This window comes from Oncorhynchus keta, chromosome 13, assembly GCF_023373465.1.
Source record: "Oncorhynchus keta strain PuntledgeMale-10-30-2019 chromosome 13, Oket_V2, whole genome shotgun sequence".
Lineage (NCBI taxonomy): Eukaryota > Metazoa > Chordata > Actinopteri > Salmoniformes > Salmonidae > Oncorhynchus > Oncorhynchus keta.
In genome coordinates this window covers 28,898,476-28,922,992 of record NC_068433.1, presented here as the reverse complement: position 1 = coordinate 28,922,992, position 24,517 = coordinate 28,898,476, and the positions used below count along the sequence as shown (strand labels likewise).

General features: G+C 41.1%; 1 protein-coding gene across 6 annotated transcripts; it reads left to right on the top strand.

The window, feature by feature from the left end:
- The first annotated feature begins 2,821 nt into the window (after positions 1-2,821).
- On the top strand, positions 2,822-24,517 carry LOC118388090 (sphingomyelin phosphodiesterase 4-like). 6 transcript variants are annotated; one of them, XM_052459949.1, is made up of 20 exons: positions 6,674-7,000; positions 7,454-7,537; positions 7,698-7,784; positions 7,974-8,110; positions 8,236-8,311; positions 8,420-8,528; positions 8,645-8,697; positions 8,822-8,973; positions 9,198-9,330; positions 9,428-9,499; positions 10,860-10,949; positions 11,769-11,911; positions 12,034-12,124; positions 12,291-12,388; positions 12,722-12,885; positions 13,036-13,241; positions 22,978-23,208; positions 23,298-23,429; positions 23,531-23,659; positions 23,887-24,517. In XM_052459949.1, the coding sequence occupies exons 2-20, from the start codon at positions 7,499-7,501 to the stop codon at positions 24,193-24,195; spliced, it is 2,451 nt and encodes an 816-aa protein (XP_052315909.1). In that variant the 5' UTR covers positions 6,674-7,000; positions 7,454-7,498; the 3' UTR covers positions 24,196-24,517. The 6 variants fall into 6 exon arrangements, with proteins under 6 accessions (XP_052315904.1, XP_052315908.1, XP_052315907.1 ...); XM_052459944.1 differs by lacking the exons at positions 6,674-7,000; positions 10,860-10,949 and adding an exon at positions 2,822-3,004; XM_052459947.1 differs by lacking the exons at positions 6,674-7,000; positions 10,860-10,949 and adding an exon at positions 3,134-3,188.

The following is a 24,517-nucleotide window of genomic DNA, read 5'->3' as shown; positions in this document are numbered from 1 at the left end:
AACATGAATCATAATGTGCTTGAAATGAATGAATCGGCACTCCTTGCTAAAGCCAATTATGATGTTTGAGTAGGCTATAGGCCTATTCAAGTAAATCATAGGCCTAGTTTTATTATATTGATAATTAGATGATATAGATCAAATTGAAAGAACATTTACTATAACAGGGTTGAAAGCGGTATACCGTGCACGTTTTTTATTAATTAATTAATGAATGTGTTAGAAGGCTTGTTTCTCAAGATGTTCACCCAACCCGGATTTATTTATTCTGTCTAAATGGAAGAACTATATATTTTTTATATGTATAAAATATTCTGCCCATATTAACAAATGTATATACAATATTCTGCCCGTATAAACAATCTTATTTTAGGGCATAAGTGAACCAATATATGAGAGACTTCAGAAAGGTTTCCCCACGGAGCCACCATCTAGCCGTCGTTCCCCAGCCAACCACGCACAGGCGTTGTTCCTCAGCCAATCATGCACACGCAGGGGGGCGCGCGGACAAAAGAGTCGCGGACAAAGGAGTTTGCTTCTGCTGCAGCCTTCGCTCTAAAATGTAACGCATTGCGGCGGTGCTTCGCTTTTGACCTACGGGCAAATCGATCATCACGTCAATTGAGATCATACTGGAGACCATAAGTTCTACATCTACAGTGATTGGACCTGCTCTAATGTTATACAGGAAAGACATTTAAGTGCAAAGATATTGCTATGGATAGCTAAAAACGTATAGCAGAGTACAATTAAGGTCAAGCATCAGAGGACGACCTTCATTAATAAACGGACAGCTAATTAAGGACTATAGTAGTATTGTTGATGATAGAGAGTTCATTTATGGTCTTCCTTTTTTATTGATTGACAAAAAAAATGCATGTAAAGAGAGAAAGGCCAAATGATTTGGCCCCTCCAGTTTATCAAGTCTGGTGCACCACCATTTTGTAGGAAACAGGTGGCTTTGCATTCTCCAGATTCACACCTGCAACCAATCAGGTCACTTAAGCAATTAATTCAAATGGTCTAATAAATAATGTGTACATTTCATGACTACTTTAAATTTTTATGACAACTTATCATCAAAGATGATGCTAAAAACATAGTATAGCATAGTAGAATTCAGGTCAAGAATGGAATCTTCAATCATAAAATGAGCAACAAATTAAGGACAGGGGTGGTATTGTTGACGATACAGAGTTCATTTATCCATGTCCTTTATTATGGTCTGTTTTTTTCCATGAATATTGATTGACATATGAAAGCAAGGCAACAGTAAACATGTCACCCCCCACGAATGATGCAGACCCCTCCCTTGGGCCAATTGAGATAATTTTGTAAATGCTGTATTTCTATGGCAAAGACAACTCATTCACCCAAGTTTTGTCAAAATTGGGCCAGTGCGTCTGAGATATTGCGTGTGATGAACGGACAGAGACAGATCCACAGTCCCCTCCCTGATTTAATCTTGGGGTACAATATGGAGCTAGAGAGAAAAATAACCGATGGTTTGGCTCCTTTCCAGGTGATCTTGGTCAGAGTGGTCAAGAAGGTGACATCCATCAATGGCAACAGAAAAAAACACCCCTAAATGCCTGACTCCTCCCATCGCAGCAGCAACAGAGTGATGATAGCCTTGTCTCAAATAAAGGCCGATCCATTGGTCTGATTTGTGGCCGGCGGAGTAATTTCAATACCCGTCTTTGCACTGATAGATGAGGCCCCGTTTGATAAAGGGTTGATTTGCCACAGGGGCAATACGGATGGAATTACAGGGGTCACCTTTATTTTGTCCTCCCCTCAATCCCAAGTAAAACAGGTTTGAAAAAAACTATGCACAGACCCAAGCCGGTTGATTGCAATATAGCTCTCTTATTATCTGTTCCACAGACAAAGCCCCCAGACCACAGCTTGTCTCTTTTTATGACTTTAAAATAACTGTCGAGTGTTTCCAGATTTCTATGAAATATTACCTATAATTAATTACAATATGAGTGAAAACATTTTCGTTACAAATGTTTTGTTATTAAGTATATGTTAAAAAATTCAAAAGGCACTGGCACATCTGAGCAATCTAATTTGCAGGTGCATGGCAACAATTGAACAAGATGAAAGGAAAAAGGAAACCGCACACTGCTCTTGATAGGACCACTGATATTTAATAAGCTTTCGTATCGGCCTCACGGCCTTCATCAGAGTTTTTGCGATTTGTTTTTACATTTGCACCCCTATGTAGACCTAGCCCCTCCCACATCCGTTCTACATATCGAATGAGGTTGAAGGCAAAGGGAAAAACAAATAAGTGCTAGCAAATATATCAATATGCGTTTCATAAATATTACAAAAGTGTATAAATAAGACGTATGAAACACGTCTGTAAAATCACAATGAGGACATAGCAAGTTTTCATTAGTCATTGGGTACAGAGTGATCAATCAAATATCTTATTCGGAGGTGATTATAAGAATTGAGAAAACAAGTGATGACTAGTGAAGATATGGTAGTGGATGCACCACAGTCTGTTGTTTGCTGCCAGTCAAAAGATAACATGTGTGTTAAAAATGTGGATTTTGTGGCGTTGATTGCCACAGTTAAAAACTGTACGGCTCAAGTCTCAAAGAAGTCTAAGAAACTGAACATTATTGTGGCTGCAGCAGAAAAGGTTTTTGGACATAAGGATTTTACATCTGAAAACCCCTTGAGCCTGTGTTTGATTTAGTTTGTTCAATTTTTAAAAAATCCTGACAGCAGGTGGCGGGATGCACATTAAATTGTGCGATCAGCAATACACCATAGAAGAAGAACTTTCTTATTTGAGATACAAGTTTGAGATGGTTTTTTGTGTGTTTTGTTCTCCAATGTAGGATGAGTCAACAACATTATTTGGGTAAAGTTAACAGAATATGTTTAAGATTTTTACTTGACAGTTACTTTAACAAAAGAGGAGGGGGAAAACTGGATATTTTTGTTATTGGATTAAAGTCTGGCCATTTTTTTGTCGAGGGAGGTAAGAAACATTGTAAATTAACCTAGTGCATGTTGATGAGGCTATTTTGAAAACCAATTGCTTTGTCAGCCCGTAGCATTATTAGCTGCTGCCTGCCACACTGTCAACTGGGTTAGCCGCTAAACTAAGCCAGCTAACGGTAGCTCACAAACTGATGGCAGTACAAAAAGTTAGCTAACTACAGGTGAGTTAACTTCCCAGTCAACACAAAGGTATGTTGTTCTGTCAATCCTAATGAGGTTACTGTAAAATGCAGCCTATGTACAAGTCTGTTTGACTATTATTACGCTCATTGTCCCTCCTGTCATGCTAACATCGTTGTCATATAACAGAGAGTACAAGGAGTGGAATGTTAGCTAAACAGACTGGTACATAGGCTAGACTAGATGCTATATTTTTCACATGACACTGGAATAACTTTTTTTGCTGGGCTAGTAGTAGACTAGGCCTATTTAATATTGTGTGCTGTCACATCCTACTGGGCACACACTGGTTGAATCAAGGTTGTTTCCACGTTATTTATATGAAATTACATTGACCCAACGTGGAATAGATGTTGAATCAACATCTGTGCCCAGTGTGGTTTAATTAAAGTTTCCCATTCATTCATGCTCAGATTAGAGCTCAGTATGTGTCAGAAATGGTGGTTCTTTACATTCATGCTTAGACCATGTCATTGCGTTGCTTATTTTGCAAAGAATGACCTGTTTCTTTGTAACATTTCTACCGCAACTCACTATCTTGAGAGTTTTACATTGAGTGTTCTTCTGGGGAGAGTACTCAGCACGCCTGTCTCATTCATTACTTTTCCTGTGTAGTGCACGCAGCGTTGGGATAATCCATTCTGAAGTGTCAGTGACACAATATTATGTTTTGTGCTTATTAAAATGCATTATACTATTTCCACTTATGTAAAATGTAAAAAAGTTGAGTTGTTTTGGGATATCCTTTTGTTTCATGTGTGGATTCACCTGTCGTTGGTATAGACTTATCTAAAAATAAATACAATTTCCTTGTTCAGCCATTTGCTTTTTCTTGTTAGTCATCATTTGCACTGTGGACCTACAGCACTGGAAATTATTATTATTTTAAAATAGATATATATTTGGTAACCTGCTGTCCAACTGTGAGATCCAACAGCCTAGTTAGTTGGGTTTTGTAGCAATCTTAACAAATGCATACACAACATGAACTGCAGTGTGTGTATGTGGTGTCTGTCTAAAAACAACATTGAAATTATCAGGTTAGTATTCATATGCAGAATACAATAATGCCATATTTGGAATGTCTCAGTGAAAATCACTGTCTTTGTGTGTGGCCTCTCCTCATTGATTCTCATTCCCAAAACCCTTTTTCAAACCTATGCAACTAAACCTATGCAATCAAAGTTCACAGAATTGGTTCACATTATTCATGAATATCATGCATACATACAGCTTTATTCATCTGCTTTCATTTCACATTTAAGTGGTGCCTTCCATGAGGCTAATTAGCATTTCTGTCATAGAGGAACCAGGGCAAGGTCTTTGTTTCTCAACACTGTTGCTAAGGAACCTGTTCAAATGTTTTATTGAAAAGGTGTTGCTCACAATGCCACACGGGGTCTTTGTAGCCTAAAATTGTTCTCTCCGGGATGCCATAGGTTAATGGGGACTTGGTCACACATGAGTGGTCATGGTTTGAAGGGATAAAGCGTTTGTCAAATTAACTAAAAAAGTTGCATTTTAGCTAACCCTAATCCTTTTCCTAACCTTAACCTAATTATCCTAACCCGATACGTTCATTTCCCTCACCTGCTGCGTAAATTCCAACTGCTATAAAAAGTAAAATCTGACAAAAGCTGTATGCCATCCAGTAAAAACCCACATTAGTGGTATTATGTAAATGGCTGGAGGGGGGTTTGGAGTTGAAGGAAATTAATCTGATTATTATTATATTCATGTGCTTGCCCTCCACTGCCATATGTATTATCACTGATCATGGGCCTTTTCTTTTCCTAATCGGGTTATATAGTAATAGTATATTAAAATATGCTCCAAAAGGACAGTCATTGGACCATTGGATGCATACAGTACCTCATTCAACTTTTTTGTGAGCATAAATACTATAGGTGATCTCTTTTAGGGGATATTTGGTGCTTAAATGTTGTATTATCCTGATAAATCTGGTTATTGTTCTGTAATCCTGTTTTTGTTGCATTATCCTTATGAACAAATATAATCATTAAACGTAAAGAGTCCCTTTTAATCGGAGGTATTATCAGATCAGATAAGCCCACATCGGCATCCACAGAGAAAGACAGGAGATTATTGGATGCCTAGACCGGGATGCTACTGCAATAACGCTCTGCAGTTTAAAGTGATGAAATTAGAATTATTAATCAGCCATTGATTAATCATTTTGACACACTGCCTAATTTCCCGGCAGGACAGGGGACTCCAAAGGGTATTTGTGAGGGATGCGCGCACTTAAATCAAAACAGGATGTAATACGATTTGTAAGGCTGTTCTGCTGGGATTTAATACTCCATTAACACAGGGGCATGTCACTGTAAAATTAAAACACATCATAAAGATACACACAAACCAATAGTTATGCCACATACTAGGCTACACTAAACACACTTAACTTTGCACTTGCAAAAAGCATACTTTGCACCTATCTTGAGTTAGTTTCTTTCAGTCAAGGGGTTTCAAAAAATCTACCATCCATGATGATTGATTCACCTGATTTGATTGTTGATATACTTAGAAAGTGTATGTAAATGTAACAATATTTAACTGTAAGTCTGGGCTGGACTGCAGCATTTGGGGCCCAGGGGCCTTTTTTAGGAAAACAGATTCTTTTTAATTTGGGGGGAGACGGCTAACTTTGCATTTCAACACATTTTGTGTAGAAGAAATGTGCCGTTTTATAATGCTATTCTACACTTCTTGTAATGAGGCTATGAGAAAATGTAGCAAATTTAAAGCTCATTTCCAGCCATTCTACACTTTTTTTTTTCATGGGTCAGAGAAAAGGTGTGCTGTTTAATAGCTCATCTCATGCTATTGTTCACATTTTGCCATGAGGCTAAGAGAGAATTGAGCTTTTAAAGCTAATTTTCTGCAATTCTACACATTTGGCTATCATACGCTATCTGGGGGTGCCCCCAACCTCCTGGGGGCCCACAACCATTCGGTAATCCCACCCTGCAGTAAGTAATATTACTTTATCACAATTCCATGTAGTCTATGAACCAGCTTTCATCATCGACCTAGGTTCCTGGAGTGCCGCAGGATTTTGTCCCAACTGTACACCACACCAGACCAACTGAGCTAATTGATCAGTTCAGTGATTGCCTAAATTCAACACACCTGGTCTTCCAGGTTGGTTAAATCAAAAATAGGAAGTGCCTGCAGCACTCCAGGACCAGGGTTGCCTAACCCTGACATAGAGAAGGATAGAGACCTCTAGTGGTCAAAAGGTTGTACGAGCATGGGCAGCGTAATTGAGGGTTTCTAACGTAGTCAACTGGGTGGGACTTCCATTAGCTGATGCCTCCGGGTGACCCTGTTGGAGTCATGTCCAACCGGGTCATCAGGAGGGATCAGCCTATTGTGAAGAAGAAAATGTACTACTTTAAAATGGAGATGCATGGGCAGCGCCATTGAGGCTCACAGACGCTATAATGGCACAAATACAAAGATGAGGCCTCTATCTATCTCTATGGCCTAGGTCTACTAAAACTTTTTGGAGGTGGCAACACTGCCATCTACCTACAATATTGTACCTAGCTCTTCCTTCAGGCACGATCCACACGGGAGCGCACGTTCGCGTGCCACGTCCTTCAGCGAAATGACATAATTTCGCTTCGCTATGCTGTTTCTGATAGAAACGCGGTAGATTGGAACCCATAGATAGGACGAGGATACATATACATAGATAGGACTAGGATACATATATTTGATGAACTGGAAAGTCTGGCCATTTTTTTTGTCGAGGGAGGTAAGCAACGTAAGTTAACCCAGTGCATGTTGAGATGAGGCTATTTTGAAAACAAATTGCTTTGTCAGCCCGTAGCATTGTTAGCTGCTGCCTGCCACATTTAGCCGCTAAACTAAGCCAGCTAACGGTAGCTCACAAGCTGATGGCAGTACAGAACTATCTAACCACAGTTAGCTGGCTGGCTGGCTAGCTAGCAAGCAAACGTTAGTGCTAGCTTGCAGATGTTAGGTAACGTTAGTTATCCAACGCAAAGCTATGTAATTACTGGTGGTTATAGTTTCAGCCACGTTTAAATTTGATTGGCTATCTTATTTCCGGTGTTTAAGCGTTTTGTAGTCATATGTGCCCCTCACTGGGTAGCTAGCCAGCTAACTGTAGTTAGCTATGCTCCTAATTGGTTTGATATAGATAATCACAATATCAATAAAGACCCTCGGAACCATTTTTGCTTTGTCTATCCAGGTGTCAATTGGATTCTGACCGCGTCTCGTCTAACTAGAATTTTCTATGGCTGCCCCAGCCATGCAACAGCCCAGTTACCTTCTGGTTAGTATATTGTGTTGCTGCTCGTCATAAGCAACATGTGAACTTCTTGTTGCCTACTTGAATTTGTGACAATGCCAAGTCATTGTCACATAATAGCTAGCATAGTACCGTGGCAGCAGTAACTGTTGTCAGCAGTAATGATGTTGTCTTTTCTTCACAGGCCAACCTGAAAATGGACTCGACCACCAAGCCTTTTCTCCAGTGTTGCCAGGAGCTGGTGAAGGTCATTGATGACTACCCTGCAAAGGTACAGTTTGTCTGTATAAGCCAGTGTTGTTTATACAGAGGGGGGGGCATGTTTCTGTCGATAGTTAATATCCATCAATATCCATGTCAATGTTTAGTCAGTCAGCATGTCAGCTTTGTGCCTGAACCTGGTTCAACTCAACCATGTTACCTAAAAACATTCATCCTCTGTTATTATCTCACTCTGCAGGAGCTGCACCTGATTTTCCCCTGGCTGGTAGAGAGTGTTTTTGGCAGTCTGGATGGTGTCATCGTGGGCTGGAACTTGGGATTTCTGCAGGCGTGCAGCAATCAGTACAACATCGTTATGGACTTTCTCAACCCTAGGTAGTCTGTCATCCTATGTCTGTCTTTGTGTTCCCGTGTCTTTCTGTCCACTGTCTACCTTTATGACGTTGAATATTAGAAAAGCAGTAATTTACTGATGTTAATTATGATCGTGTGATTTTCAGTGGTCCAATGATGAAGCTTGTGTACAAGCTTCAAGCAGAGGAGTACAAATATGAAATACCAGTCAGCTTCCTGCCTGTAAGTCACATCTCTTTTTAAATGTAACTTTTTATTTGATACATAGCAAGGTCTTCCACAACTTTTTTTTACACTAACCACTTTATTATTTCTCCTCCCCTCTTGCAGGGTCCTGTAAAGGTGTCCATACAGGAAGGCGTTCTCCCAGATTGCCCACTTTTAAACAACAAGCTGCATTTTCCTCTGTCTGGTCTGCAGACACTCAGCCTGGCACTCAGTATCCTTGACGCTCAAACTCACTCGGCCCTCGCTTTCTCAAAAACATTGTTGACAATGTATGTTTGTGATTTGGTGTGTTTTAAAGTCTGGTGGTATGTCCTTAACCCTCTTCAGATCCCTTTGAATATTACATGTTTATGTTTGCCTCCAGTCTCATAACACCAAAGGTAACGATGCTCAACTGTCATAACAATATCTTATTTTGGTAGTTTGTGATATGTGAATCAGACATGAGAGATATGTGAATATATTATTTGACCTCACACAAGTGCTTTGATGTTGTGTTCTCAGAACTACTCTCTAAGACAGCATGTGAGCAGCTTGGATAGTGCATACTTTGTGCTAGTGGACACCTACCTCAAGTATTTCCTTCCTACAGAGGGCAGTGTTCCCCCTTCTCCATTCACCTACAAAAGAGGCTCTGTGTCTCCACCTGCTCCCAGGTACTCTACAGTGGGGATAGAACTCTAAAGTCAGGCGTGACAGAGTGCTAGCAGGGTTGTGATCAGTGGGGTGATAACATTTGAAGGATGCTACCTGAACTTATCCAATAAGAGCACATACTTTCTTATTCCTTTGCCTCCTTTTAGTTTCTCTTTCCTTCCTAATACTAGGAAACTCAAATGCTAGGAAACTCAGTGCACACTGTCATGTCTTTGGTATCCAGGGCTCCCAGCGTACCTTTTGTAGGGTATGGCATCCACAGCACCAGCCTCCTTAAGCGCCACATATCCCATCAGCCCTCAGTCACTGCTGACCCTGCAGCCCAGGAGATCTGGAGGTCAGAGGCATTACTACAGGTGAGCCGCCTTCATTTGTCAGCCATGAATGGATTTGGTGTGAACTGTCAGTCAGGTGTTTAGGGAATCGGGAATAAGACGTGTGTGTTATCCCCAGGTGTTTGTGGAGATGTGGCTGCATCACTACTCCCTGGAGATATATCAGAAGCTGCAGTCCCCCCAGTTGAAGGTAAGAGCATGTCACACATGGCCCTTCCCACTACCAGACTCAACCCCTTCACCTGCACTGCAATACCGCATGACTGACTGGCTGATCTCTATCCCCCACACACACACACACACACACACACACACACAAAACACAGCAGGGCTCACCCCATTGAGTACCATTGGCCTTCCTCCACCCACACTGGCATTTGCCTCACATGGTGATCTGCATCAAATCAACCTGTCCCCTGGCTTTCACAACTGGGACACAAAACGGGTCCCACTGTACTCTTTTTAACTAGAGTGGAATATTTCTATCTGAATAATATGTGCACTCTCTCATCTGGGCTATAGAAATGTGATTTGTATCCATCTCCTTTTTCACTGTATATGAGTTTGTTTTTTAATTCCATTTCTAATGCATCTTTCAGGGTAACTGGAAAATCAGACAGAGGGAGGTCTGGCTTTCGTTGGTCTTGACTGTCTTTATTTGCATAGATTATGAAACATGAATACTGTCAATTATCAAAGTTCAATGTCAAACCAATCAAAAAAGGGCATGGGATCAGGCATTTCTAATTTTATCTGAAAGGCAGGCTTTTTGTTTAGAGGATTTTCTTTTGTTGCTGAATTATTGGCATATGGGCAACTGCAGTGCAAATTTACTGCACTTATTTGTGTATGTGTATCTGGTAGTAGTGCTTTTGCTTCTCTCAGACCTGTGCATGCTGTCTGTGGCTCCATTCACTGTTTCAGTACCCTTGTGTTGTTTATTTGGCTGTTCAGCTGTTTGCCATCTCTACATCCATTCAATATAATCTAGCCAAGTCTTTTTCATTATCTATACACCTCTCAAATCCCCAAAGGCGTAAAAGCCATTCTTCCTATCCCTGCTATCACCTAGTAGCCTAGTACATATACCATCTTCTGTTAGAATGTATAGTTAAAGTATGTGGTCATCCATAGTAAGAGATGCAGTACTCCCTCTCGCCCCTAAAAAAAACTACCAGTCATGGCCATTGGACCGAAACAATCCTTTTACCTTTTGAACCGTTCTTCCCAAAAACCTCTAAGAAATCTGTTTTTAACCATGTTTTGTGTCCCTCATTGTAGAGATGAATGGTTTTCTTTCCTGTGTTTGGGGTGAAAGGGCTACTACATCACTCTAGCTGCCATAGCATTGTGTTCATGTGGTCAATATATTTCTGTTTGTCTTTGTCCTTTGTTTTGTTTCTACTCGTTTTCTCTTTGGTCTTCACCCCTTTTTCTTTGGATGCACCCTATCCTTTGTATTCATGTTCACTTCCCTCTTCTCTCTCCTATGTCCCCCCCACTGTAATGTTTCCCTCCTCTTCCTCCCCTGGTTGTGATGGGTCGTACAGCTGGCGCTGCTGCAGTATCGCCTCAGTATGTCCAGCATGCTGTGCCAACCCCTGACCCCTCCTGGTTCTGGAACCCTCGACACGTACCAAGTACTTTTCCCTTTTCATTCAATCCCTCTAGGCTTGCTGGAGGTAAACCTAGGCCCTGAAGACAGAGTAGCGTTAAGCTTAGGACAGTAAGGTCAAGGGCACTTCAAATCAAATCAAATCAAATTTATTTATATAGCCCTTCGTACATCAGCTGATATCTCAAAGTGCTGTACAGAAACCCAGCCTAAAACCCCAAACAGCAAACAATGCAGGTGTAAAAGCACACCTTCTCTTCAAGAAAGCATTTGAATGCTGTTACAGTGCATTCTATAAAAACCAACTGCCTGAACGCAACCAGTCGAAGACCTATCCTTGGATGGACCCCATTTTGACAGCACACAGTAGAATATGGCCCATAGAGAAATATTAATAATTTGAAGAGATTGACATTTTAATTTGTGCGCATGTGCACGCACCCTTTTTCTTTTAAAGCATGTCTTGCTATGTTACTATGTGGTTAATGTGTGTACCATTTCTTTCTCATTTCACATTTTTCCATTCTGCGCAAACAATACTACAGTATTCAAAACCTCAATAACCACATTGCCCTAAATCAATGAATTCATCATCAAATTGTCTACCTCATTCTCTAAGAATAATGGGCCTGAATCTCAATTTAAAGTATGTGCCTGTTTCTGAGCTAGACACATTTGAATGCCTTTTCCAGATGGACTTTTTCAACAGCATGGTCATTTGAGAAACAGTACCGGGAATAGGGGTTATGTTCCAAGCCCGCTGTGTGATTGGTTATTGTTATCCGAGGAGCTTCTTATGATTGGCTGCTGTCCCTGTGGATTTGTGTATGACTGGCTGTTTCAGGAGCCATTCACCCCAACAGAGGAGCACGTTCTGGTGGTTCGTCTCCTAGTGAAGCACCTCCATGCCTTCTCCTGCAGTCTGAAACCTGAGCAGGTCTCCTCCTCGGCTCACTCCCACACCAGCCCCCTGGAGGAGTTGAAGAGGTGAGCTGAGCAGTGAGCACCACCAGGGTCAGACATTAGGGTCGACATTCTCTCAACTTTATTGTAACTTTAAATGGTCTGGATCTAGTTTGGCCTCTAATTCACTGTTGGTCTGTCTCTAGGGTGGTGGTACATCGTTTTGTCCAGCAGAAGCTATATGTGTTCCTCCAGCACTGCTTTGGCCACTGGCCTTTAGATGCCTCTTTCAGAGTGGTAGGTATCACAGCTCAATCCTCAACCTTCTCAGCTTGGGTGAGGTGTTGGTGTCAATCACAACTTCTCATTGGGTCCAACCAATACAACTCACCACCTCCTATAATGGAGATAAAAATGTTTGTGTGCTCTTATCTCTAAAGCACCACTGTATCTCTACGTTTAGGTGTTGGAGACGTGGCTTAGCTACATCCAGCCATGGAGGTACACAGGAGAGAAGACCAATCCTCAGACAGACCAGAACAAAGTTGTACCTGAGAAATGGTGAGTTATTTGTTGGATCACCAGATGGGTCAGGCCGAATAAATGTGTTTGTAGTGCTTCCTTCAAGTCTTTGACTCTGCAGTACTGACAAGGAATTAGATATTTGTCTTATTGGTCCTTCTGTAGCTCAGTTGGTAGAGCATGGCGCTTGTAACGCCAGGGTAGTGGGTTCGATCCCCGGGACCACCCATACGTAGAATGTATGCACACATTACTGTAAGTCGCTTTGGATAAAAGCGTCTGCTAAATGGCATATATTATTATTATATATTATTGCTTCCTCACATTTTTACATTAATCTTCCTAACCAGTTTTTCTCAACAAAAAATTCAGGAGCTTGTTTGTTCAGGAGAACCTGCTCATGTACACCAAGCTCTTTCAGGGCTTCCTTAACAGGGTGGTACGCACAGACCTGGTCAACGTCAAAAATGCACTAATGGTCTTCAGGGTGGCCAAAGTCTTTGCTCAGCCAAACTTATCGGAGATGATTCAGAAAGGTATGGACAAAAACAGTCACCCAGCCTTATGATACTTGTGTGATGTATATGCAGTTATAGTCATGTAATGGTCCAGCTACAGCAGTCTCAGCTGTCACTGCCCTGTCCTAATGTAATTCTCCTGTCCTTCCACTTCCTGTCCCTCTCCAGGAGAGCAGCTGTTTCTGGAGCCGGAGCATGTCCTCCACCACCGGCAGCACCGGTGCTTCCTCTCGCCGGGCCACGGTGGCAGCTTTTTATCGGCCCGGCAGCCTGTGGTGACAGACAGGGTGTTCAGGGTGAAGAGCCACGTGTATGGTCTGGAGGGCCAGGACTGTCAGTATAAACAGATGTTCGGCACGGAGCTGAGGGGCACGGTGAGTGGAGCGGAGGGGATGATAGAGGAATTTTTAAATTCCCTTATGTTTTATTACCAAAGCCAATCAAATTCGCACTCATTTCTAATTCATGATAAGTTGTAAGTTTATCATTTGCATGAATTAGCAAGAGACCAGTCTTAAAAAACAAGTTCAGCATTTATTCTTGATGAGTACTAAATGCTCACACACATTACCACAGGTTATAAACTGAAAATGACGTCAGCGTTTTCCAAACTTTCCATTTCACAAACAGAGGGCCCCTCTAATTCTCAAGCCTCCGCGTTATCAGCACGAAGTCAAGGCCAGTCAGCATAAATCAACATTCCCGACCATTTTGGAGATGGCCCGTTCCCACCACCTGGAGATTTGTACAACTGAATGAACTTAAAGAACAGACCTTCATTGTTACTAAACTTCTTGACTACATTATATACAATTGTGAAAGGGAGCAAGAGGGACAGTACATTATAGCATTCGCACTAGTCAGTTTCTGATTGGAATGTATACATAATTAGTCATTTCAAACATATTTTCCTCTATCAATCCTCCCTTTGATCAAATATTATACATTCAATTCTACATCTAGTTTTATTTAATCATAAAAAATGAAAGTATAAACGAACTTATCTAACCTTTTTATAGAGGTTTATCAGATTATCATATGAATAGACAAATAATCAACAAATCAATTATAAATGTTTATCCAACTCTCCACATTTCATTAATCAATTCTAACCTTAACTCCAACTGTTTTTAAATCTACATCAGAATCATAACTCTTCCTTCCGGATTTTCGTCACGACCTTCATTAAAAAAACAGTTTAATCATGGAAACCAATTACAATCTAATTCCCCTTTATCTCAACACTAGCCTCATCAAACATAAATTCCCCACAAATGACAGATCCGGATTCGTCCACTTCCTCTGTAGACATGCCTTCAGTCCTCCACAGGTCAGAATCTGGAAACGGCCCATAACGCACCATCTGTTGGGTCATTGATCTTTCCAGAGTCCTGGAAACAAGGCCTCGCACACAGGGAATTAGACAACAGCCGCATAAAATTAAAACAGTCATACAGGTAGATACAGCCCAAAACACCGTGATTACAACACTTTTCCATTTTCCAAATGTACTATCAAACCAATTAGTCAGGGAAGGATCCACCCCAGAGTTTTCTGCCAACTCGTGAGCCAGGGTGGTCAAACCAGCTAAGGCTTTGGTCACAGATCCGTCCGGAGCTGTGTCATTCGGGATGAAAGTACAACACATGTTCCCGAAGATCACACATACTCCTCCCTTTTCAGCCAATAACATATCCAATGCAATTCTATTCTGCCAAGCCATCAGACTGGTTGCTTCAGTCTGTTCTGCCAACCCTTTAATCGCATCTCTGGAATAATTGATAAAGCGCTGTTGATTATAATAAATATAATTAATCCAGTCTACATTCTTATTGAGAGTAGACCACCAAAAATACTTGACTCTAATCCTGCTAGTATCTGATTTCTTGCCTTGAACTCATCCGGCACCCCTCGTGGAACCCCAATGTTATCAATATATACTCTGTCGTCAAAAGACCCCGATGGAGCATCCCTTCTCTCTCGTTTGACTAACTTCATGTCTTGGTGTTGTATGAGTGTAAAAGGCATTCCTATATGTACTAGAGCACATAGTCCAGTCCAATCAGTCGGTAATACCGGCCACAAATTCATTCCCCGCACAACCACCAGATATATATGCCATTTAGCAGACACTTTTATCCAAAGCGACTTACAGTCATGTGTGCATACATTCTACGTATGGGTGGTCCCGGGAATCGAACCCACTACCCTGGCGTTACAAGCGCCATGCTCTACCAACTGAGCTACAGAAGGACCACTATGTCAGCCCTGGCCACCTTCAACATTTTGAAATCTCCAGAGTTCAACCAGCCTGTCAAATCAGACATGTTCTCGTCAGTGGTAATATTCTCTGTCTTATTGCAGGTACCAACTTCCCCCACGTATTTCCCGTGTGTACTGTATCTGGCCAAACAGTAATATTCTCCTCTTGTCACGGTAAAGGGAGGAAGTCTTGATTTAAATGGAACCTGGAGATATAAATAGTGTAAATCAATACAGCTATCATTACTTGGCATTCCTGCTTTCATGAACAGCTTTACCATACATGCCATTCCCTTAGGGGAATTAATTCCGTTCAGTGGGAAAGGGATTGTTGTTAACTGTGGTTTTGCATAACATTCATCTTTAGCCACTGATCTGGCCGTATATTGAATCCATTCCAACCAAATTGAGTGTATGGGTTTACATAGCCATCTCTTTCAGTGTGAGCTATGACCTGGCTCCACGACCTACAGGATGATTTACACAAATATTTCCCATAGAGTCCCATGGTTCTAGACTGCCAAGGGGTGAAAGACCCCAATTGATCTACACAAATTTTTACTGAGAGATCCTTGCCCAATTCCACCCTCACTTCCTTACTATTTTGTTTCAGTGACCTTCTGAGAATCTTAGGTAACATCCCATTTCCCTCATCTAGCACATGAGTCAAATTATCCTCTTTGGCACTTTCCGGGGGATCATGGTGAATCAGGAATATGGCCCCCACAATAAAACAGCTCAGGACGGTCAGTGCACACGTGAAGCCCCACCCTCTCCCCGAGAACATATCAACAGCCAGAGGCCAAGCCATCACTTCACTTCTATGAACGCTCACAGCTGGGGAAAGGTCAGGTATAGGGAATCTTCAGAAGGAGTTTGACCCCCGTTCCATATTGGTCACGGTTCCTCTCCTCCTCCTGTGACCGCTCGACAGTGCCAGTATGACCCACCCTCTTACAATGTGTGACATGTACCCAGGTAGCTCTTTCGGCTATTCTCACAGCGAAGGCAGTCACCAGTAGTACTTGGAATGGTCCCTCCCACCGAGGCTGCTTCCATTTTTTTTTTATCTTCAGTGATCGGATCCAGATCCAGTCTCCTGGTTGAATCTCGTGTGCCACCTCCCTCTGTAGTTCTCCTGCTGGGCATAAAACTTTTGACATACGGGTTTGATTAATGAACCACCTCCTCATGTGTTCCACCATACTGCTTTCTATTTCTACATTTGCTTCCTCCAATCGCCCTAATTGGAACATTCTATAGGGTCTACCAAAAACCTTCTCAAATGGAGATAGCCCCTCCTTATCAGGGGTTATTCTAATAGTCATTAACACTATGGGCAGGCATTTTACCCAGTACATTCCAGTACTTAGGTGTGTTTTCCTTAATCGACCTTTTACCGATCGATTCATGTTCTCGATAAGGCCAGCGCTTTGGGGGTGATAAGAACAATGTTTCTTCATATTTATATCCAATTTCTGACCTATATGATCAATTACTTGATTAGAAAAATGGGAACCATTGTCGCTATAAATAGTTTTCTGGTAATCCGAATCGCGGAATTATCTCCTGACATAATGCTCTAGCCACTGTTTCTGCGTCTGCTGAGGATGTAGGAAACGCTTCTACCCATTTGGTATATTTATCAATTATTGTTAAACAACACTTCTTGTTTTCACTCTTAGTTAATTCAATATAGTACACCGTGAGCAAAAGTTTTTAAAATAGTTAGTTATTCCATATGCTACAAAGTGCTGTTTAACCATTCCTACCATCCCCCCTGTTGATACATGGCTTTGCCCATGTATCAATACAGCAGCATATTTAAACAGTGACTTAGGTAAAACAGGTAGATTCCCTTTATGCCAAATACCTCCTCTATCTACAGCTCCCATTCTGACCCATTTAGTAACTTATTTACCCACTATGTTATCTTTGCTCTTCCTGGCCCCCCCTCTAACTTCTCTGCTCTCCCACCTTCAAGGTCTCTGCGGTGCGGGGGAGGGCTCCTCTGTATGTTTCTCATGTTTTCCAAATTTGAACTACATGGGAACTACAAACCCATGGACCCTCTTTTAGAAAAAAAATGTCTATGAGCGGCTTTTCTTCAAATTCCTTAATCAATCTATCTTAATCCCAACAATAATCCTAACTCCTCATAGATGTCCTATATTCCTGTTAAATATAATACTATTTAAAAACTTATAATCTAATAGATGCTAACCATATTAAAAATCCTTCCTACACTAACAAGCCCTCTCCTTGGGGACCCTCAGTATTCTATCTGACAATAACATGGGTTTAATATGTGTTGCAAAGTGTGGAATAAATCTTTGGTCCTGGAAAACAGAGTAAAGCAGAACAAAGCATTCTTATACCCCATCTGGTCCTCTCAGCTATTCTTATCCAGCATCAGGTGGGCACCATGCCACCCTTCACGACAGGGAGAACAAACATACATGGGTCATCCTCAGTCAGTAAATAATACAGGAATTAGGGTCAGAAATCCAGTAACCACCATACCGGTATACCTACCAAACCAGTCTCCCAACCAGGGTGGACAGTCAGACTCCTCTACCCCCGCCATGGTCCTCATCTCAGCAGATAGTGCATCAAGCCCATTTAAGGCCCTTAGATATACTACCATCTGGCCTAGTGTTATTAGGGATATACGTACAACATTGTTCACTGAACATTTGTAGACTCCCCCTGACTAGCAAGAAGCATATTCTAAGCAAGTCCATTCTGTATAAGACAGCCACAAATTGTCCCTACCATCAAAACCAGTCTCCGTGCCTCATTGATCAATAGCTGAATAGTCTAACATTAATTACCTGAATGGGATTTTTAGCATAGTGGTGACAGGTTCGGTCCAGGGGTGATAGAGGAGTGTGTCTGGTCCCGCCCGATCCGTCTGAGACCTCTGGTTTTGGCAGTACCTTAATAGAAAACACACCCACCGTGTCTGTCCCGGTCCCTTGCAGTCCGGGGGTGCAAGTGCCTGCATCAGAGAGCTTAATAGTTTTGATGGTTAGTAGGATTTCATCACCTTTACAAAGTTCAACAGTGCTCCCAGGTTTCCCCCATATCATGGAAAGCCTATCCACCTTTGTGGGGTCCCCTATGCTATAAGATATCCTCTTCTCCAGTCCCAAAACTGTCCCAAGTAGATTATCATACGGACACCCTCCCCTATTACACAGGTAATGTCTCCCGTCTTTTGACACTCCTGTAACCGAGTGTTAAAACCAAACAAAAATATCTCAATTTCTTCCCTGCCCTGTTGGCTCTAAATATGTTATCTTCCACTATTTATTCTCAATGATAAATATGACTTTCTCTCTGTTACAATACCAAATCCCTAATAGCCCATTCAAAAAACTTCACAGCTAATGTTATAAGACAGAATCCTGAACCACTTTCTCATTTGCGGTTCAAACCGTAATTCTAACCCTCAAACAAAACTGCTTCATTTCTAATGAATTTACCTTAATACTAGTAACTCAATATGACCCCATTCATTATACAAATGACTCTCCCCCGAGGCTGATCAGACCTTGGGAGCCAGTCATGATAAGGTCAAAAGGTCATACCATATTAGGCATAAAGAACCCTTTATCTTTTGAATAGAAATAGTCACCTGTATAATTCAAACCCATAAAAAAACATCTCATACGGTTCCATATGTGAGCCTGTCTCTTTAAAATACCCTTGCACTAAACAAACAGTTCTAACAGTTGTTCCATGTGTATAATTTGCAGACCTTTTTCAATTTGGTCGTTTAAAGCTTCTCTCCCCAAAGTTATAATCCCAGGAGGCCTCTGAAGTGTGCCACCACACCCCTAACTATCATTCCCTAATGCTATTTCGAATCAGAAACTCAATAAGTGAACTATAACTAAACCTAATGATAATTCCCCTTTGACTCAAATCATTAATCATAAGTTTTAAACATCGTCTACGGATATGTTTACTTAAATGACCATGCTACCTTTAGATACAATTAACCCGATAACATTATTATCCAATGCATTACTTTTTTCTCTCTGCCGCAAATGTCATACATTTCACAGTGTAAGGAATCCGTAATTTAATCCCCGATATTTAATAAATATGCATTCGCATTCTCTCATGGCTCCTTTAATTTACTTATCTTGGGTAACTTTCATCCGTTCCGGAACAAAGAGTTCTACCTAAACCCGCCAGAACACACTGTTCAACTAAGTTAAATCAAACCCAAAAATTGACTATAACCAATAAACAAATAAACAAAACACTTTTATCTCAACTTCTGAAAGGTTTACTCGAAGCCTCGATACACACTCTAATAGCCATACAGTTTGCTCCGTTATTGCCAGTTTTCTGGTGACAAAAGTGTCGTGCTAGTGACGTCATCATCAAGCGCTCAATCTGCCAATTCGTAGCGACTTCAAATGAATTGTAAATAATTATTGTTCGATTAACAAAACCTAATTTGTCACATCTGTTCAAATTCTGAATTATAATTTACCACCCCAACCAATCGTCTCTAAATTCGCCAATTTTATAAAATCTTTTCGATGGGCATAAATCATAATTGTCTCTTTGTTATCATTTAGAATCCATTTTGCTCTAAATACCTGTCTCGTCTTTGACTTAGTATTTTAATTACAACTCTATTCCCAATACGTTATTCACTTGTCTAATTACAACTCAGACCAGCATTAGCGAAAATGCAGAGAATGCCTTGTCTCTGGGAACAGGGAATTTACTCCTACAACGACACCCAATAATTCTTATGATCCCTTCACGTCGTTCGTTTTAAATCTCTTGATGTATCATGTAACTTATTTTTCTCTCTTCGAATTGTCGTCCTACAATATTTTTTTCCCACTGTCATACACTCAAACCACTGTGATTACCGTGCACTGTCCCTTTAAGATAAGACTTTTCCTTTGTTCCCCGCAATGAGAACGGAAACCAGATCGTTTTTAGAATACGTTACTTTTTTGTTCAAATTCACTGGCGTTACCTTAACCAAACATCAATAATCAGAAAAACAATCACAACTTCTTACGATTAAACTATTCTTACCTAATTTATAGTCAAAAGCGCTGCACTATATAGCCCCATTTGAGTGTCTAGCAATTCCGTTGCTTGGCTATAGACACAAATCTGCCCGCCTTTGTAAAATATATATTCCCTATTCCGATTGAGTTCAGTTTTAAATTATAATCAGAGTAAACCCAACCGAACTTCTCAATTTAATTTACCCCAACATTTAACGTACCCTGTTTTTGTTTTAAACTTCTCATGTCAATTGATTCATAAATAGCCATAACGTCCAGGCAGGCTGGAATTGTATTGTATCTCTCCGTTATCCCCTTTTTCACAGTTAATTGTATTTGTTACTCCGACATCTAGACAACAGAAAATAGCCCAAATTTAAACGCCCAAAGTTTTTCCTCAGTTCCCTTTCTTTACTCGATTGTCGCCTCTGACTTCCCTACAGTTAAATTACAACCTGTTGATGATTTTTTTTCGTGGAGTGTTACACTCCCAATTTTGTTACAATTAAAACATCTTGTATTTTTCTTTTTCACATTATTACCACATTCCTTATGTATTTGTTTTACCAGGAATTCTAACTTTTCGACATCTAGGCGTCCGTCAAGACCATACCTTTTTCCCCATTTAGGACAGAAATCTACATTCCTTCTATCTTTTTTGTTTCATATAACGGTAATCTTCCGTCTCTTCAGAAAGCAGTTTAGAAGGGTTACTACCCATTATAGTAAATTCCTGCCCCTCCTACTAATTCCAATTTTCAACCCTTTATGTTAATTTCTCTTTATTGGAATCCTTATCTACTTACGCCTAGTAATTCCAATATCTAACACCTTATGGTTAATATCTATTTTATTGGGATCCTCATTTACTGAAGCCTGACATTAAGTTTCACCCGTATACGTTACATTACTGTTCCTTTAGGACTTTTGCTAAGATTGCCGCTCCAAATCAGCCTATTTGTAGGGTTGACCGAAGACAAATAGACGGAGTCTCAAGAGTCTCCGTCCACTCGTCGTTCAATCTGATATTAGTTTTCACCCGTATACATGATCAATGTTCCTATAGGACTTTGAACTTAATATCGCCCCAAATATAGCGTAATCTGTAGAGTTGATTGAAAATGACCAACGGAAAAGCAACTCAATTGTTCCCCATAATCTACTATATATCTATGGGGTCACTTGTTCCGTCTCTCCGCTGGATACATTGTTCAATCTGACATTTAACTCACCCGTATACAGTAATCCTCGTTCCTTTAGGACTTTTAACTTGAAATATCGCCCCAAATACAACCTACTTGTAAAGTTGACCGAAGACAAATGGATCGAGGCCAGTCCCAAAACCAATCCTGCAGTGTCTATTCTTGAAAGCTGATGGCATAAAATCACCTGTTCCGTTTCTTCCCACGGAACCTCAACCACACGATCACTTTTCACTATCAAGAACACCGACTACTAAAAACCGGGAAAGACCCCCCCCGTCCATTCATCGCTCACTCTGACATTTAGTTTTCACCCGTATACAGTGATCACTGTAAAACTATACAGTAATCCCTGTTCTCTATAGGACTTTGAACTACAATGTCGCTCCAAGCATAGCCTATTTGTAGAGTTGACTTTTAAACTGAGAACAACTTAAATCACTCTATGATAATTTAAATCATTCTCCCTTAATCAAGAATAAAACATACTGACCTTATCGCCGACTGGGAAAGCAATGTTCGTTGTATCTAGTCACTCTCTCTGTCCTCTGTGGTAATACGCAGGCCTGTTTCAATTTTTAACCTCAATTCAGAGGTCAGGTCTTTAGTAAAACGAGTCGAACTCGTCCGTGCACGATTTTCCAGCTTACTACCCCCAGGCACAGAGAGATGTTTAGATCCGGCTCGAAGGACCAAATTGATAGAGGAATTTTTAAATTCCCTTATGTTTTATTACCAAAGCCAATCAAATTCGCACTCATTTCTAATTCATGATAAGTTGTAAGTTTATCATTTGCATGAATTAGCAAGAGACCAGTCTTAAAAAACAAGTTCAGCATTTATTCTTGATGAGTACTAAATGCTCACACACATTACCACAGGTTATAAACTGAAAATGACGTCAGCGTTTTCCAAACTTTCCATTTCACAAACAGAGGGCCCCTCTAATTCTCAAGCCTCCGCGTTATCAGCACGAAGTCAAGGCCAGTCAGCATAAATCAACATTCCCGACCATTTTGGAGATGGCCCGTTCCCACCACCTGGAGATTTGTACAACTGAATGAACTTAAAGAACAGACCTTCATTGTTACTAAACTTCTTGACTACATTATATACAATTGTGAAAGGGAGCAAGAGGGACAGTACATTATAGCATTCGCACTAGTCAGTTTCTGATTGGAATGTATACATAATTAGTCATTTCAAACATATTTTCCTCTATCAGGGGACCATACTAGCGATCAAGTTAATTTCAATTCCAGACCGTTTGCAAATTCTGAAATTGAGCCCAACTTTGGGAGAAAAGATCTGAGATTTCTAAGCGAATCACAAACTTGCAGTATCAAATCGCAATACATATCGTATCTGCACCTAAGTATCGTGAGGTCCCTTGACATTCCCAGTGCTAGTAAAATGAGCTAGCTATATTCTGCAAGATTAGATCTCTCTGAACTGCACTGTGTTGCTGTTGCTTGCTGACTGTCTTGGTAAGACTACGTTCTTCTTGTTTATCACAAGACCCAACCACCTAGGCCTGCCCTTTTTGCTTCGATGGACCAACTATAAACGTGGTCAGTTGTCATCCTCCTTTGGTGTAGGTCTTGAAGCTCATTCAGATCATCGACCAGGCGAGGCAGACCGCCAAGAAGATATCAGATCAGTCAGCTGAGGTGGCGGCCAACAACTCCTTCATGTCCTGGTTTGGAATGGGCTCCCCTGACCTCAACTACACCTTCAATGGAGGAGAGGTGGATGACACCGGGGCGTGTGTTAAGAAGACCCATGAGTTTCTGGAGAGGTCACTGGACTACCTCTGTCAGATATTTCGGGTAGGTTTACATATCACTTTTCCTGAACATTTAGCATGAGCTAATGCAGACTTAATTCCTCAACTCATGCTATGTTTTGTCGTCTACAGCTGAATGCAGGACAACTGTCTCAGCTGATGGCTACCCTAGGCTCTGGTCAGGATGATGGGAACTCCAAGCAGCTACCAGACTGTGTTCAAGGGGAGAACGGACTCATCCTCACAGACCTGGGCCGGATGCAGGTCAGACTACTTATTCAACTTTAATAACCAAACCCCAACAACACACATGCATCCCTTATGATATATCTCCATACACTGTTAAATATGTGATGTTTTTGCAGGTCATCAATGGACTGCGTAGATTTGAGATAGAGTACCAAGGGGACCCAGAGCTTCAGCCCATCAGGAGCTATGAGAACGCCATCCTGGTCAGACTGTTCTTCAAGATCTCATCTTTGGTGAATGAGAGGGTATGTGACATGGCAATTCTTTGCAATTTACAAAACTGATACCCTGAACCTGTCATCTCTATTTGACTGTGAGACCTCAGCAGTGCTGTTAACTATCATGATCTATTCTGAAATATGTACATCTGTTGTATACACACAAAAGCTGAACTAAGAGAAAATGGGTTTCCATGGAAGTCAGAATTCTGTCTGTTTTGGCCTGTCATAATTGTTGCCTCTCCCATCCAAAGTTTGGAGGTCACATGGATGCTCTGTGCTCGCGGCCGGACTTCCTGGGCCAGTTGGGACGGCACTACCTGGCCAGCCCCGAGGCCGCGGCGGATGGCAGGCGCAGGAGCCCAGAGACGCGACTAACAGCAGAGAGGTACCGACGGCCGCGGCTAAGCCTGCGCATGCTGGCGAGCTACAGAACCCTGCTGATGCTTCTACTGCTCTACCTGTTTGGGGCACTGTTCTCATTCGGCCCCATGTCCAGCACACCACTCATCCTTACAGGAGGATTTCTCTACGGACTCTTAAGTTGCCCTGTTTGGAGATAAACTCAAGTTCCAGTAGCAGGAGAATGAAATGGCTTTTTTTGCCACTTGCCTTCATGCTTGGGCCACCTATTGTGATAAATGTTGTTTCTTTTTAATATTGTAAATAAATTCAAGCATGTTGCTGTTTGGATGACGTTGCGCTAAATATTAATATTTTTAAGCAGTTTTACTGGTTGATATGTGAAGGATAGTTGTTTGATTTAAAATTCTAACAAGATATTGAATGTTAGTCACTTGAACAATGAAAGGATGGTGGTGATTTTCCTCAAACTACAAGATTTAAAGGTGTAATAAAGACTTGCACTAGTATTTTTTACCTCAA

What these genes read in the sequence shown, in the direction of transcription:
- LOC118388090 (XM_052459949.1), top strand. Translation starts at nt 7,499, where the DNA reads ATGGCTGCCCCAGCCATGCAACAGCCCAGTTACCTTCTG. An exon ending in GAACCCTCGACACGTACCAA is followed by an intron (nt 10,950 to 11,768) that starts GTACTTTTCCCT and finishes TGGCTGTTTCAG; the next exon opens with GAGCCATTCACCCCAACAGA. An exon ending in ATCGGAGATGATTCAGAAAG is followed by an intron (nt 12,886 to 13,035) that starts GTATGGACAAAA and finishes GTCCCTCTCCAG; the next exon opens with GAGAGCAGCTGTTTCTGGAG.